Below are 16,113 nucleotides of genomic sequence, written 5' to 3' on the forward strand. Positions count from 1 at the left end.
TCCATGGACTTTACAGTATCCCAGAACTTTTTGGAGTTAGAGCTACAGGATGCAAATTTCTGCTTGAAAAAGCTGGCCTTTGCTTTCCTGGCTGACTGCGTGTATTGGTTCCTGACTTCCCTGAACAGTTGCATATCGCGGGGGCTCTTCGATGCTATTGCAGTTCGCCACAGGATGTTTTTGTGCTGGTCGAGGGCAGTCAGGTCTGGAGTGAACCAAGGGCTATATCTGTTCTTGGTTCTGCATTTTTTTGAACGGAGCATGCTTGTCTAATATGGTGAGGAAGTAACTTTTAAAGAATGACCAGGCATCCTCAACTGACGGGATGAGGTCAATATCCTTCCAGGGTACCCGGGCCAGGTCGATTAGAAAGGCCTGCTCGCAGAAGTGTTTTAGGGAGCGTTTGACAGTGATGAGGGGTGGTCGTTTGACTGCGGACCCGTGGCGGATACAGGCAATGAGGCAGTGATCGCTGAGATCTTGATTGAAGACAGCAGAGGTGTATTTGGAGGGCAAGTTGGTCAGGATAATGTCTATTAGGGTGCCCATGTTTACGGATTTAGGGTTGTACCTGGTGGGTTCCTTGATGATTTGTGTGAGATTGAGGGCATCAAGCTTAGATTGTAGGACTGCCGGGATGTTAAGCATATCCCAGTTTAGGTCACCTAACAGAACAAACTCTGAAGCTAGATGGGGAGCGATCAGTTCACAGATGGTGTCCAGGGCACAGCTGGGAGCTGAGGGGGGTCGGTAGCAGGCGGCAACAGTGAGAGACTTATTTCTGGAGAGATTAATTTTTAAAATTAGAAGTTCGAACTGTTTGGGCATAGACCTGGAAAGTATGACAGAACTTTGCAGGCTATCTCTGCAGTAGATTGCAACTCCTCCCCCTTTGGCAGTTCTATCTTGACGTAAAGTGTTATAGTTGGGAATAAACAAACATACAATCAATAATACAGTAGAAAAATCTATATACATATATATATAGCAAATGAGGTGAAATTCAGGTAGGATAAGAGAGGTAAGGCAATAAATAGGCCATGGTGGCGAAGGAATTACAACATAGCAATTAAATTCTGGAATGGTAGGATGTGCCGAAGATGAATGTGCAGCTAGAGATACTGGGGTGCAAAAGAGCAAGATAAATAAATAAATACAGTATGGGGATGAGGTAGATTGTTTGGGCTATTTACAGATGAGCTATGTACAGGTGCAGTGATCTGTGAGCTGCTCTGACAGCTGGTGCTTAAAGCTAGTGAGGGAGGTAAGAGTCTCCAGCTTCAGAGATTTTTGCAGTTCATTCCATTCATTGGCAGCAGAGAACTGTAAGGAGAGGCGGCCAAAGGAAGAATTGGCTTTGGGGGTGACCAGTGAGATATACCTGCTGGAGCGCGTGCTACGGGTGGGTGCTGCTATGGTGACCAGTGAGCTGAGATAAGGCGGAGCTTTACCTAGCAGAGACTTGTAGATGACCTGGAGCCAGTGGGTTTGGCGACGAGTATGAAGTCAGGGCCAGCCAACGAGAGCGTACAGGTCGCAGTGGTGGGTAGTATATGGGGCTTTGGTGACAAAATAGATGGCACTGTGACAGACTACATCCAATTTGCTGAGTAGAGTGTTGGAGGCTATTTTGTAAAGGACATCGCCGAAGTCGAGGATTGGAGGATGGTCAGGTTTACGAGGGTATGTTTGGCAGCATGAGTGAAGGATGCTTTGTTGCAAAATAGGAAGCCGAATCTAGATTTAATTTTGGATTGGACATGTTTAATGTGAGTCTGGAAGGAGAGTTTACAGTCTAACCAGACACCTAGGTATTTGTAGTTGTCAGAACCGTCCAGAGTAGTGATGCTGGACGGGCGGGCAGGTGCGGGCAGCGATCGGTTGAAGAGCATGCATTTAGTTTTACTTGCATTTAAGAGCAGTTGGAGGCCACGGAAGGAGAATTGTATGGCATTGAAGCTCATCTGGAGGTTTGTTAAAACAGTGTCCAAAGAAGGGCCAGAGGCTTAAAGTACTCCAATCTCTGCGGTGGAGCTTTGCAGCTCCTTCAGGGTTATCTTTGGTCTCTTTGTTGCCTCTCTTATTAATGCCCTCCTTGTCTGGTCCATGAGTTTTGGTGGGCCTCTCTTGGCAGGTTTGTTGTGGTGGCATATTGTTTCCATTTTTTAATGATGGATTAAATGGTGCTCCGTGAGATGTTCAAAGTTTCTGATATTTCTTTAGAACCCAACCCTGATCTGTACTTCTCCATAACTTTGTCCCTGACCTGTTTGGCGAGCTCCTTGGTCTTCATGGTGCCGCTTGCTTGGTGGTGCCCCTTGCTTAGTGGTGTTGCAGACTGGGGCCTTTCGGAAAAGGTGTATATATACTGAGATCATGTGACACTTAGATTGCACACAGGTAGACTTTATTTAACTTCTTTGGGGTAGGGGGCAGTATTTTCACGTCCGGATGAAAAGCGTGCCCAGAGTAAACTGCCTGCTACTCAGGCCCAGATGCTAGGATATGCATATTATGAGTGGATTTGGATAGAAAACACTCTGAAGTTTCTAAAACTGTTTGAATGATGTCTGTGAGTATAACAGAACTCATATGGCAGGCAAAATCCTGAGAAAAAAATCCAACCAGGAAGTGGGAAATCTGAGTTTTGTAGTTTTTCAACTCTTTGCTTGCCCAAGATACAGTGGAAATTGGGTCATATTGCACTTCCTAAAGCTTCCACTAGATGTCAACAGTCTTTAGAACCTTGTTTGATGCTTCTACTGTGAAGTGGGGGTGAATGAGAGGAAATTGAGTAAGGTCTCTCCCAGAGTGCCACGAGCTGACCATGCGTGTTCACGTGAGAGAGTTAGCTTGAGTTCCATTGCATTTCTGAAGACAAAGGAATTAAAAACATCCTAAAGATTGATTCAATACTTCGTTTGACATATTTCTACGGACTGTAACGGAACTTTTTGACTTTTCGTCTGCTCCTAGTGTTCGCGCCTCATGAATTTGGAATACTGAGGTAAACACGCTAAATTAAAGGAGCTATTTGGACAAAAATGATGAACTTTATTGAACAAATCAAACATTTATTGTGGAACTGGGATTCCTGGGAGTGCATTCTGATGAAGATCATCAAAGGTAAGTGAATATTTATAATGCTATTTCTGACTTCTGTTGACTCCAACATGGCAGATATCTGTTTGGCTTGATTTGTCGTCTGAGCGCCGTACTCAGATTATTACATGGTGTGCTTTTTCCGTAAAGTTTTTTTGAAATCTGACACAGCGGTTGAATTAAGGAGGAGTGGATCTAAAATTGCATGCATAACAGTTGCATCTTTTATCAATGTTTATTATGAGTATTTCTGTAAATTGATGTGGCTCTCTGCAAAATCACCGGTTGTTTTGGAACTACTGAACATAATGCGCCAATGTAAACTCAGATTTTTGGATATAAATATGAACTTTACCGAACAAAACATACATGTATTGGGTAACATGAGGTCCTCTGAGTTTCATCTGATGAAGATCATCAAAGGTTAGTGATTAATTTTATCTCTATTTCTGCTTTTTGTGACTCCTCTCTTTGACTGGAAAAATGGCTGTGTTTTTCTGTGACTTGGCTCTGACCTAACATAATCGTTTGGTGTGCTTTTGTTGTAAAGCCTTTTTGAAATCGGACACTGTGGCTGGATTTACAACAAGTGTATCTTTAAAATGGTGTAAAATACATGTCTGTTTCAGGAATTTTAATTATGGGATTTCTGTTGTTTTGAATTTGGCGCCCTGCAGTTTCACTGGGTGTTGACGAGGTGGGACGCTACCGTCCCACGTACCCTAGAGAGGTTAACTAATTATGTAACTTCTGAAGGTAATTGGTTAAACCAGATCTTATTTTGGGGCTTCATCGCAAAGGGGGTGAATACATACAGTTGAAGTCAGAAGTTTACATACACCTTAGCCAAATACATTTAAACTCAGTTTTTCACAATTCCTGACATTTAATCCGAGTAAAATTCCCTGTCTTAGGTCAGTTAGGATCACTACTTTATTTTAAGAATGTGAAATGTCAGAATATAGTAGAGCGAATTATTTATTTCAGCTCTTATTTCTTTCATCGCATTCCCATTGGGTCAGAAGTTTACATACACTCAATTAGTATTTGGTAGCATTGCCTTTAAATTGTTTAACTTGGGTCAAACGTTTAGGTGGCCTTACACAAGCTTCCCACAATACGTTGGGTGAATTTTGGCCCATTCCTCCTGACATAGCTGGTGTAACTGAGTCAGGTTTGTAGGCCTCCTTGCTCGCACACGCTTTTTCAGTTCTGCCCACACATTTTCTATGGGACTGAGGTCAGGGCTTTGTGATGGCCACTCCAATACCTGACTTTGTTGTCCTTAAGCCATTTTGCCACAACTTTGGAAGTATGCTTGAAGTCATTGTCCATTTGGAAGACCCATTTGTGGCCAAGCTTTAACTTCCTGACCGATGTCTTGAGATGTTGCTTCCATATATCCACATAATTTTCCTGCCTCATAATGCTATCTATTTTGTGAAGTGCACCAGTCACTCCTGCAGCAAAACACCCCCACAACATGATGCTGCCACCCCGTGCTTCACGGTTGGGATGGTGTTTTTTTCAGCTTGCAAGCATCCCCCTTTTTCCTCCAAACATAATGATGGTCATTATGGCCAAACAGTTCTATTTTTTTTCATCAGACCAGAGGACATTTCTCCAAAAAGTATGATCTTTGTCCCCATGTGCAGTTGCAAACCGTAGTCTGGCTTTTTTAGGGCGGTTTTGGAGCAGTGGCTTCTTCCTTGATGATCGCCCTTTCAGGTTATGTCGATATAGGACTCGTTTTACTGTGGATATAGATACTTTAGTACCTGTTTCCTCCAGCATCTTCACAAGGTCCTTTGCTGTTGTTCTGGGATTGATTTGCACTTTTCGCACCAAAGTATTTTCATCTCTAGGAGACAGAACATGTCTCCTTCCTGAGCGGTATGATGGCTGTGGGGTCCCATGGTGTTTATACTTGCTTACTATTGTTTGTACAGATGAACGTGGTACCTTCAGGCGTTTGGAAATTGCTCCTAAGGATGAACCAGACTTGTGGAGGTCTACAATTTTAATTCTGAGGTCTTGGCTGATTTCTTTTGATTTTATTTCCCCATGATGTCAAGCATAGAGGCAATGAGTTTGAAGGTAGGCCTTGAAATACATCCACAGGTACACCTCCAATGGACTCAGATGATGTTAATTAGCCTATACCAAGCTTCTAAAGCCATGACATAATTTTCTGGAATTTTCCAAGCTGTTTAAAGGCACAGTCAACTTAGTGTACTTCTGACCCACTGGAATTGTGAATTATAATTGAAATAATCTGTCTGTAAACAATTATTGGAAACATTACTTGTGTCATGCACAAAGTAGATGTCCTAACCGACTTGCCAAAACTATAGTTTGTTAACAAGAAATGTGTGGAGTGGTTGAAAAACGAGTTTTAATGACTCCGACCTAAGTGTATGTAAACTTCCCACTTCAACTGTATGCAGGCACCACTTTTCCGTTTTTTATTTTTAAGATTTGTTTGAAACAAGTCATTTTTTTCATTTCACTTCAACAATTTGAACAATTTTGTGTATGTCCATTACATGAAATCAGAACCAAAATTAATTTAAATTACAGGTTGTAATGCAACAAAATAGGAAAAACACCAAGGGTGATGAATACTTTTAAAAGGCACTGTATCCAAGCTGCAGGCTAAGGTTAAATCTAGACTTGGTTTCCTCCATCGTAACCGCTCCCTCTTTCACCCCTGCTGCCACCTAACCCTGATTCAGATGACCATCCTACCCATGCTAGATTACAGGGATGTAATTTATAGATTAGCAGGTAAGGGTGCTCTCGAGTGGCTAGATGTTCTTTACCATTTGGCCATTAGATTTTCCACCAATTCTCCTTATAGGACACATCACCGCGCTCTATACTCCTCTGTAAACTGGTCATCTCTGTATACCCGTCGCAAGACCCACTGGTTGATGCTTATTTTTAAACCCTCTTAGGTCTCACTCCACCCTATCTGAGATATCTACTGCAGCCCTCATCCTCCACATACAACACCCGGTCTGCCAGTCACATTCTGTTAAAGGTCCCCAAAGCACACACATCCCTGGGTCGCTCCTCTTTTCAGTTCGCTGCAGCTAGCGACTGGAACGAGCATGGAACTACCATGTTGTGTTGTCTTGTGTTGCTACCATGTTGTGCTGCTGCCATGTTGTGTTGCTACCATGTTGTTATCATGTTGTGTTATCATGTTGTGTTGTCATGTTGTGTTGCTGCAATGTTGTGTTGCCATGTTGTGTTGCTGCAATGTTGTGTTGTCATGTTGTGTTGTCATGTTGTGTTGCTGCAATGTTGTGTTGCCATGTTGTGTTGCTACCATGTTGTGTTGCTACCATGTTGTGTTGCTACCATGTTGTGTTGCTACCATGTTGTGCTGCTGCCATGTTGTGTTGCTACCATGTTGTTATCATGTTGTGTTGTCATGTTGTGTTGTCATGTTGTGTTGCTGCAATGTTGTGTTGCCATGTTGTGTTGCTACCATGTTGTGTTGTCATGTTGTGTTGCTGCCATGTTGTGTTATCATGTTGTGTTGTCATGTTGTGTTGTCATGTTGTGTTGCTGCCATGTTGTGTTATCATGTTGTGTTGTCATGTTGTGTTATCATGTTGTGTTGTCATGTTGTGTTGTCATGTTGTGTTGTCATGTTGTGTTGTCATGTTGTGTTGTCATGTTGTGTTGTCATGTTGTGTTGTCATGTTGTGTTGCTGCAATGTTGTGTTGTCATGTTGTGTTGCTGCCATGTTTTGTTGTCATGTGTTGCTGCCATGTTGTGTTGTTGTCTTAGGTCTCTCTTTTTGTAGTGTGTTGGTGTCTCTCTAGTCGTGATGTGGGTTTTGTCCAACATTTACATTTTGAATCCTGTCTCCGCAGGCCATCTTTGTAAATACAAATGTATTCTTAACTGACTTGCCTAGTCAGAAAAAGGTTCAATAACTTAGTTTATTTTTTATCCCGCGTTCTGGCATTTTGACCACCTGTAATTTTTGTTCAAGGAAATGGATGATTAGACATGTTGTTTTAACACCTGATGATCAAATAGATGTTTTCTGTCTCAAAAACAGTGAAAATGTGTAACTTGTATAACAATTAGGGTTTCAAACAGGGAAAATCTTAATGTTTCCACAACAGGGTTGGGATTTGGACATTGGACCAGGCAAAACACTATGGACACCAGACTGCTGTCTTATAATCAACGAATATCTTCAAAATTAGCCAATTTAGTTGTTGAATGTGTTCTGTGGGTGAAGGGTTTGCAGTGTTGCTAACAAGTAAAGACAAATCTTACAAAATGTAAAACATGATCCAACAACCTTGGACATGGAAATCTGTTACTCATGCACAGTATAGAACAATGTCATCCACACTAAAGACACACCTCTTCACACAGATTCTGTCGTCTTAGTTACAGAACAATGTCATCCACACTAAAGACACACCTCTTCACACAGATTCTCTGTCGTCTTAGTTACAGAACAATGTCATCTGCACTAAAGACACACCTCTTCACACAGATTCTGTCGTCTTAGTTACAGACCAATGTCATCCACACTAAAGACACACCTCTTCACACAGATTCTGTCGTCTTAGTTACAGAACAATGTCATCCACACTAAAGACACACCTCTTCACACAGATTCTGTCGTCTTAGTTACAGAACAATGTCATCCACACTAAAGACACACCTCTTCACACAGATTCTGTCGTCTTAGTTACAGAACAATGTCATCCACACTAAAGACACACCTCTTCACACAGATTCTGTCGTCTTAGTTACAGAACAATGTCATCCACAATAAAGACACACCTCTTCACTTCTCTGTCGTCTTAGTTACAAAACAATGTCATCCACACTAAAGACACACCTCTTCACTTCTCTGTCGTCTTAGTTACAGAAAAATGTCATCCACAATAAAGACACACCTCTTCACACAGATTCTCTGTCGTCTTAGTTACAGAACAATGTCATCCACACTAAAGACACACCTCTTCACTTCTCTGTTGTCTTAGTTACAGAACAATGTCATCCACACTAAAGACACACCGCTTCACACAGATTGTCTGTTGTCTTAGTTACAGAACAATGTCATCCACACTAAAGACACACCGCTTCACACAGATTGTCTGTTGTCTTAGTTACAGAACAATGTCATCCACATTAAAGACACACCTCTTCACTTCTCTGTCGTCTTAGTTACAGAACAATGTCATCCACACTAAAGACACACCGCTTCACACAGATTGTCTGTTGTCTTAGTTACAAAACAATGTCATCCACACTAAAGACACACCGCTTCACACAGATTGTCTGTTGTCTTAGTTACAGAACAAAGTCATCCACATTAAAGACACACCTCTTCACTTCTCTGTCGTCTTAGTTACAGAACAATGTCATCCACACTAAAGACACACCGCTTCACACAGATCGTCTGTTGTCTTAGTTACAGAACAATGTCATTCACACTAAAGACACACCGCTTCACACAGATTGTCTGTTGTCTTAGTTACAGAACAATGTCATCCACACTAAAGACACACCTCTTCACACAGATCGTCTGTTGTCTTAGTTACAGAACAATGTCATCCACACTAAAGACACACCTCTTCACACAGATCGTCTGTTGTCTTAGTTACAGAACAATGTCATCCACACTAAAGACACACCGCTTCACACAGATCGTCTGTTGTCTTAGTTACAGAACAATGTCATTCACACTAAAGACACACCGCTTCACACAGATTGTCTGTTGTCTTAGTTACAGAACAATGTCATCCACACTAAAGACACACCTCTTCACACAGATCGTCTGTTGTCTTAGTTACAGAACAATGTCATCCACACTAAAGACACACCTCTTCACACAGATTGTCTGTTGTCTTAGCTTTCCATCCTCCGTCTAGTTCACTTCCCTGGTTAGTCTGTCATCATGTTTAGTCTATTTTTATATCCCAACTTATTTTAATGTGATTTTTATCCTGCTGATTTCCTTCTGTATGTTAAGTGACTTTGGGTGTCTTGAAAAGCACTTAAAATAGAGTGTAATATGATTATGAATGAAACTTTTTTCAAATGTAAATTCATAACAGTTTGAAGTGCATTTAAAAAAACAACAACATTCAAATCCTTTTGAAGCTGCTAAGCAGTTATGCAGAACCTATTGCAAGAGCTGGGAGCCACATCAATCCACTACAGAACAGATTAGGATTTGTGAAGGACACACATTAATCTGCTTTAAGAACAAGCCCGCGCCCTACATTTAAAACATCACAACTTCAGCTATGTGCATGGCCAGGTACAGTACGTGCAAAGGCAAAATTTCACACACACAGCCATCGTCTCACGTAGAATTTAGACACCATTGAACAATTTCGCTGCTCAGTTATTCCATGAATTCCTGATTATACACCACACAAATCACTTAAATCAGCCACACACACACACAAATGTATACAAGCACACACACACACAAACACACAGTCGTTCCCTGGAAGTACCTCTCAGGGTGATTGTTTCAGGGTTGAGCCGTGAGTGTCTGGCATTATTTTTAGCCTCAGCACTCTATAGGCTTGTCTCATAACCCCCCACCACCCAACCACCCACCCACGCACGCACGCACTCACACACAGACGCACACAACCAACCACCCACCCACCCACCCACGCACTCACACACACACACACACAACCAACCACCCACGCACTCACACACACACACACACACACACAAAACCTGTTGCTTCAAACCATCACCTGACATTAATCATGATTGCAGGTTAATGGAAACACACCTTCTCAGCCGCCAACATAGCTGTTAGTCAGGCCCTCGAGAGCTGCACTCCTTCTGCTTTTCTTTTAACACTAACATTAAGAGCCATTTATTTGGCAATTGTAAACAGTGACCAACGGAAATGTGACTACTGCTTTATCCCAACCCCCGAAAGACACACATACATATAGAGGTTGGAGAAGGGGACTGTTACATAGATATAAAGGTTGGAGAAGGGGACTGTTACATACATATAGAGGTTGGAGAAGGGGTCTGTTACATATATAGAGAGGTTGGAGAAGGGGACTGTTACATACATATAGAGGTTGGAGAAGGGGACTGTTACATACATATAGAGGTTGGAGAAGGGGACTGTTACATACATATAGAGGTTGGAGAAGGGGACTGTTACATATATATAGATGTTGGAGAAGGGGACTGTTACATACATATAGAGGTTGGAGAAGGGGACTGTTACATACATATAGAGGTTGGAGAAGGGGACTGTTACATATATATATAGAGATTGGAGAAGAGGACTGTTACATACAATAGAGCTTGGAGAAGGGGACTGTTACACACATTTAGAGGTTGGAGAAGGGGACTGTCACATACATATAGAGGTTGGAGAAGGGGATTGTTACATACATATAGAGGTTGGAGAAGGGGACTGTTACATACATATAGAGGTTGGAGAAGGGGACTGTTACATACATATAGAGGTTGGAGAAGGGGACTGTTACATACAATAGAGCTTGGAGAAGGGGACTGTTACATACATTTAGAGGTTGGAGAAGGGGACTGTTACATATATATAGAGGTTGGAGAAGGGGACGGTTACATACAATTGAGCTTGGAGAAGGGGACTGTTACATACATATAGAGGTTGGAGAAGGGGACTGTTACATACATATAGAGGTTGGAGAAGGGGACTGTTACATACAATTGAGCTTGGAGAAGGGGACTGTTACATATATATAGAGGTTGGAGAAGGGGACTGTTACATAGATATAGAGGTTGGAGAAGGGGACTGTTACATAGATATAGAGGTTGGAGAAGGGGACTGTTACATAGATATAGAGGTTGGAGAAGGGGACTGTTACATACAATGGATGTTGGAGCAGGGGACTGTTACATACATATAGAGGTTGGAGAAGGGGACCGTTACATAGATATAGAGGTTGGAGAAGGGGACTGTTACATACATATAGAGGTTGGAGAAGGAGACTGTTACATACAATAGAGGTTGGAGAAGGAGACTGTTACATACAATAGAGGTTGGAGAAGGGGACTGTTACATACAATAGAGCTTGGAGAAGGGGACTGTTACATACATTTAGAGGTTGGAGAAGGGGACCGTTACATAGATATAGAGGTTGGAGAAGGGGACTGTTACATACATATAGAGGTTGGAGAAGGAGACTGTTACATACAATAGAGGTTGGAGAAGGGGACTGTTACATACAATAGAGGTTGGAGAAGGGGACTATTACATACATATAGAGGTTGGAGAAGGGGACTGTTACATAGATATAGAGGTTGGAGAAGGGGACTGTTACATACATATAGAGGTTGGAGAAGGGGACTGTTACATACATATAGAGGTTGGAGAAGGGGACTGTTACATAGATATAGAGGTTGGAGAAGGGGACTGTTACATACATATAGAGGTTGGAGAAGGGGACTGTTACATACATATAGAGGTTGGAGAAGGGGACTGTTACATATATATAGAGGTTGGAGAAGGGGACTGTTACATACATATAGAGGTTGGAGAAGGGGACTGTTACATACATATAGAGGTTGGAGAAGGGGACTGTTACATAGATATAGAGGTTGGAGAAGGGGACTGTTACATATATATAGAGAGGTTGGAGAAGGGGACTGTTACATAGATATAGAGGTTGGAGAAGGGGACTGTTACATATATATATATATATATATATATAGAGGTTGGAGAAGGGGACTGTTACATATATATATAGAGGTTGGAGAAGGGGACTGTTACATATATATATAGAGGTTGGAGAAGGGGACTGCCACAATGGGCGCCGGTGAAGCAGTTGTTGTGGGAGGTTAAGTGCCTTGCTCAAGGGAACAATGGCATCTAGGATTTTATACCAGCAACCCTCTGGTTGCCAGCTCACTTCCAAACAGATTATTTTCCCAGTCAGACCCAGGATTCAAACTGACAAACCTCCAGTTGCTGGCTTGTCTCTCTAACAGCTTGGCTACCTGCCGCGGCTACTAAAAAATATACATTTGACTCCTAGTAGAAAGAATACCCCAAGTTTGCTGTCTCTATTGTGCTGTCCTTTATTCCTCTCCTTTGTTCCCAATACCTCTTCTATCATTTCTCTGTCTCCATCTCCTCTCCTTTGTTCCCGATACCTCTTCTATCATTTCTCTGTCTCCATCTCCTCTCCTTTGTTCCCGATACCTCTTCTATCATTTCTCTGTCTCCATCTCCTCTCCTTTGTTCCCGATACCTCTTCTATCATTTCTCTGTCTCCATCTCCTCTCCTTTGTTCCCGATACCTCTTCTATCATTTCTCTGTCTCCATCTCCTCTCCTTTGTTCCAGATACCTCTTCTATCATTTCTCTGTCTCCATCTCCTCTCCTTTGCCTCTCTCCACTCATCTACCCCCCCCCCCCCCCCCCCCCCCATCCTCCCTCTCTGGCAGTAGTGTTTGTTTTGGCTGATGACGTGTTGGCCTTCCGGAAAACACTGGGACTTTTCCAGGAGATTCCAAGCTGTATACACACACATTTCACTGGCATTCCAAAAACACGGCATGACAGAAAGCAGTAGGAGTTTTCCACAAGGATCGAAATTCTGTTTTAACAGCAAACAAAACTGATTTAATGTTGACGGTATGATATTAGTTTTGGACCGTACATACAGGCCTCCCGTTGTTGTCTAACCTCATTGACACTGGCTTGGATCTCATATCATGTTTCTCCAGTTAAGCATCAGAACAGAACTAGCACTGTCAACTAGATTGTCTATTCAGGAACCAACTTTGACATGCAGGCAGGCAGGCACGGACACGGACACGCACACACACACAGACTGTGGCCTTCCCGGAACAGTAGCCACCTCAGCGCTATAGGTAGAGAGGGTGGGAGGGAGAAACAGAGCTGTTGAAGACAGAACAGTAAAACGCCTGTGACTGTCTGAGAGACTTTTAAATCTTTTCTCTCTCTCTCGCTCGCTCTCACACACAGACGGGGCTGATGGTGGCGTGTTACCAGGGTTACGTTGACGTTGTCATAGCGTTGGCTCAGTGTTGTCACCTGGATGTCAACTGGCAGGACACTGAGGGGAATACCGCCCTCATCACAGCTGCACAGGCAGGTACGACACACACACCCGCATGCGCACCCACAGATCCACCCACACACACACCCACATATTGTCCATATGTAGCTCGTTTTTGGTCACAGGTCCAGGAATGGCTGAAGAATTGCAACATTTGCCTAGAACTAACGCTACAGATAGCAATACTGGGGGATTTGAAAAGCCATAGTCAATCAATCAATAATATAATAATTATTTTAGCAAAAATGTTTATTTTTAATTTACAATCTGTAGAAGCTATGAGAATAGGAAGGTTCAAATCTTTTGTGAAGCATCACAGCACAGTTGAAAAATATATGGCAAATAAAAATCCGAAATGGATGATGTTGGAAGATAGATGGGAAGGGTTGAGTGGAACTGAAGGGTGGGACTAATAACAAGATAAACAATATAGGGCATACGGGATCTGTGAAATGTGTATAGGTGCGGAGCTTTTGTGAAATAGCACAGTTACAAGTGGAAATAAAATTGGATGGACAACAGAAATAGAGGAAGGACTAAGAACAAACAAGAGAGAACTATTATAAAGTAGTCTGTGTAAAATACGTATAAGATGTATAAATTGAAGGTAAAAGCAGAAGTGTTTATTAGTTTACTCCAATTGGGGGAGCGGTGGTAGGGTTGCGGGGAATAATAATAAAGGCATATTCTTTAAAAAAGTATGTATGTCTATATAGGTATGTGTATGTATATATGTATATATGTATGCATGCGTGTATGGATATATATATTTACCCCCAAAAATATGGGGGCTTGGAAATGATGCAGACAATTACATTGGAAGCAACATTCTTTCTGCAATATTAAGCTGATCCACCCCAAAAAAAAAAATAAAAAAAAAAATAAAAAAAAAGAGTTGCAGTCAGTTTTGGACTGGGTGGCCAGTAATAAACTGGTCCTGAACATCTTTAAAACTAAGAGCCTGTCACGTTCCTGACCTGTTTTCTCTTGTTTTATATGTCTTTATTGGTCAGGGCGTGAGTGTTGGGTGGGCAGTCTATGTTTTCTATTTCTATGTGGGGTTTTGTGTTCGGCCTGGTATGATTCTCAATTAGAGACAGGTGTGTATCGTTTGTCTCTGATTGAGAGTCATACTAAGGCAGCCAGGGTTTCACTGGTGTTTTGTGGGTGTTTGTTTCCTGTCTCAGTGTTTGTTCTGCACCAGATAGGACTGTCTCGGTTTTCACGGTTTGTTATTTTGTTATTTGTTAAGTGAAAAAAAAAAAAAATATTTAAAAAAAAAATAATAATAATAATAAAAAAAAAAAAACACACACACCCACACACACCTGCATGTGCACACATAGACCCACACAGTTCAAAAAGGTTCACAAGGCTCTCGCCCCCCCCCCCCCCCCCACCTCCAGGTCACATAATGATCAGTAACTACCTGTTGAACTACTTCCCTGGTCTGGACATAGAGAGGAGGAACTGCCATGGCTTCACTGCTTTGATGAAGGCTGCTATGCAAGGCAGGGTGGAGTGTGTACGAGCCCTGATGCTAGCAGGTAAGTACACAAATGGACAAATAAATTCACCTTGTTTATATTTAACTTACTTTAACATATATTTCATCATTCATATTTCAATAATATTTACCTGAAAACAGTAATTTAAAGCAGAAATAACATCTACCAGTAGGGTTCAATTTGACATCTGAAGGATCTCGTCATACATTGATCTCCTTGCCTCTCTCCTCCTTTCTCTCCTACTCTCCTACTATCTCCTCCTCTTTCCTCCCTCTCCTCCACTCTCTCCTACTCTCTCCTCCCTCTCCCTCCTACTATCTCATCCTCTTTCCTCCCTCTCCTCCACTCTCTTCCTCTCTCCTCCTCTCTTTCTCCTCTGTAAGGAGCTGACATGGAGGCAAGGGACTTTGGTCGTCAGCTGACCTCCAGAGAGTGGGCGTTTTTCACAGGACGCTACGACAGCGCCTGGGCCATGACACGCCTCCACTCCAGACCCTGTCCTTATCAACTGTGTGACGCATACAGGTAGAATATACTTGATGAGTGATGATGATGATGGGGATGATGGTGATTATGAGGATGGTGGTGATGATGATGAGGATGGTGGTGATGATGATGAGGATGATGATGGTGAGGATGATGATTGTGATGAGGATGATGATGGTGATGATGATGATGGTGAGGATGGTGATGAGGATGGTGGTGATGATGATGAGGATGGTGGTGATGATGGTTGTGAGGATGATGATGGTGGTGATGATGATGAGGATGGTGATGATGAGGATGGTGATGATGATGATGATGGTGGTGAGGATGATTGTGATGATGATGATGGTGATGAGGATGATGAGGATGATGATGGTGATGATGATGATGGTGAGGATGGTGATGAGGATGGTGGTGATGATGATGAGGATGGTGGTGATGATGGTTGTGAGGATGATGATGGTGATGGTGATGATGAGGATGGTGATGATGATGATGATGGTGGTGAGGATGATTGTGATGATGATGATGGTGATGAGGATGGTGAGGATGATGATTCTGCTGATGATGGAGGTGATGATTCTTATTATCATTATACGATGTCATCGGTATAATTTATATTGCAATTCTTCCAATATTATTTCCTAATCTGATATAATTGTTCCAGTCCAGAGTGGCCCCAGCTGGCGTCTCTAGTATCTAAGGCCCGGGAGCCTCGAGGCTGTATGCAGCGTATATCAGACACCATACGAAACGCTCTGACATTTGCCAACATCACAGAGCCTCACGACGAAGGAGTATTAGATCACCTAGTCACCCTGACAACAGCACTGGGGAGCCCCTTCGTGGCAATGGCTTGTTCCACAGTGAGTTAGAAACTTATGTTTCTTTGTTCCTCTCACTTCTACTGTAT

General features: G+C 42.4%; 1 protein-coding gene across 1 annotated transcript in view; it reads left to right on the forward strand.

Annotated features, from left to right (window-relative positions):
• LOC129858990 (ankyrin repeat domain-containing protein 33B-like) overlaps positions 1 to 16,113 on the forward strand; it is a 31,155-nt gene that overhangs the window by 12,585 nt on the left and 2,457 nt on the right. The window contains exons 2-5 of the mRNA XM_055928271.1: positions 13,113 to 13,242; positions 14,613 to 14,753; positions 15,098 to 15,239; positions 15,868 to 16,066. Of these exons, the coding sequence (XP_055784246.1) occupies positions 13,113 to 13,242; positions 14,613 to 14,753; positions 15,098 to 15,239; positions 15,868 to 16,066 (612 nt within the window). The remainder of the gene's footprint in view (positions 1 to 13,112; positions 13,243 to 14,612; positions 14,754 to 15,097; positions 15,240 to 15,867; positions 16,067 to 16,113) is intronic.

This window comes from Salvelinus fontinalis, chromosome 7 (genome assembly GCF_029448725.1).
Source record: "Salvelinus fontinalis isolate EN_2023a chromosome 7, ASM2944872v1, whole genome shotgun sequence".
Lineage (NCBI taxonomy): Eukaryota > Metazoa > Chordata > Actinopteri > Salmoniformes > Salmonidae > Salvelinus > Salvelinus fontinalis.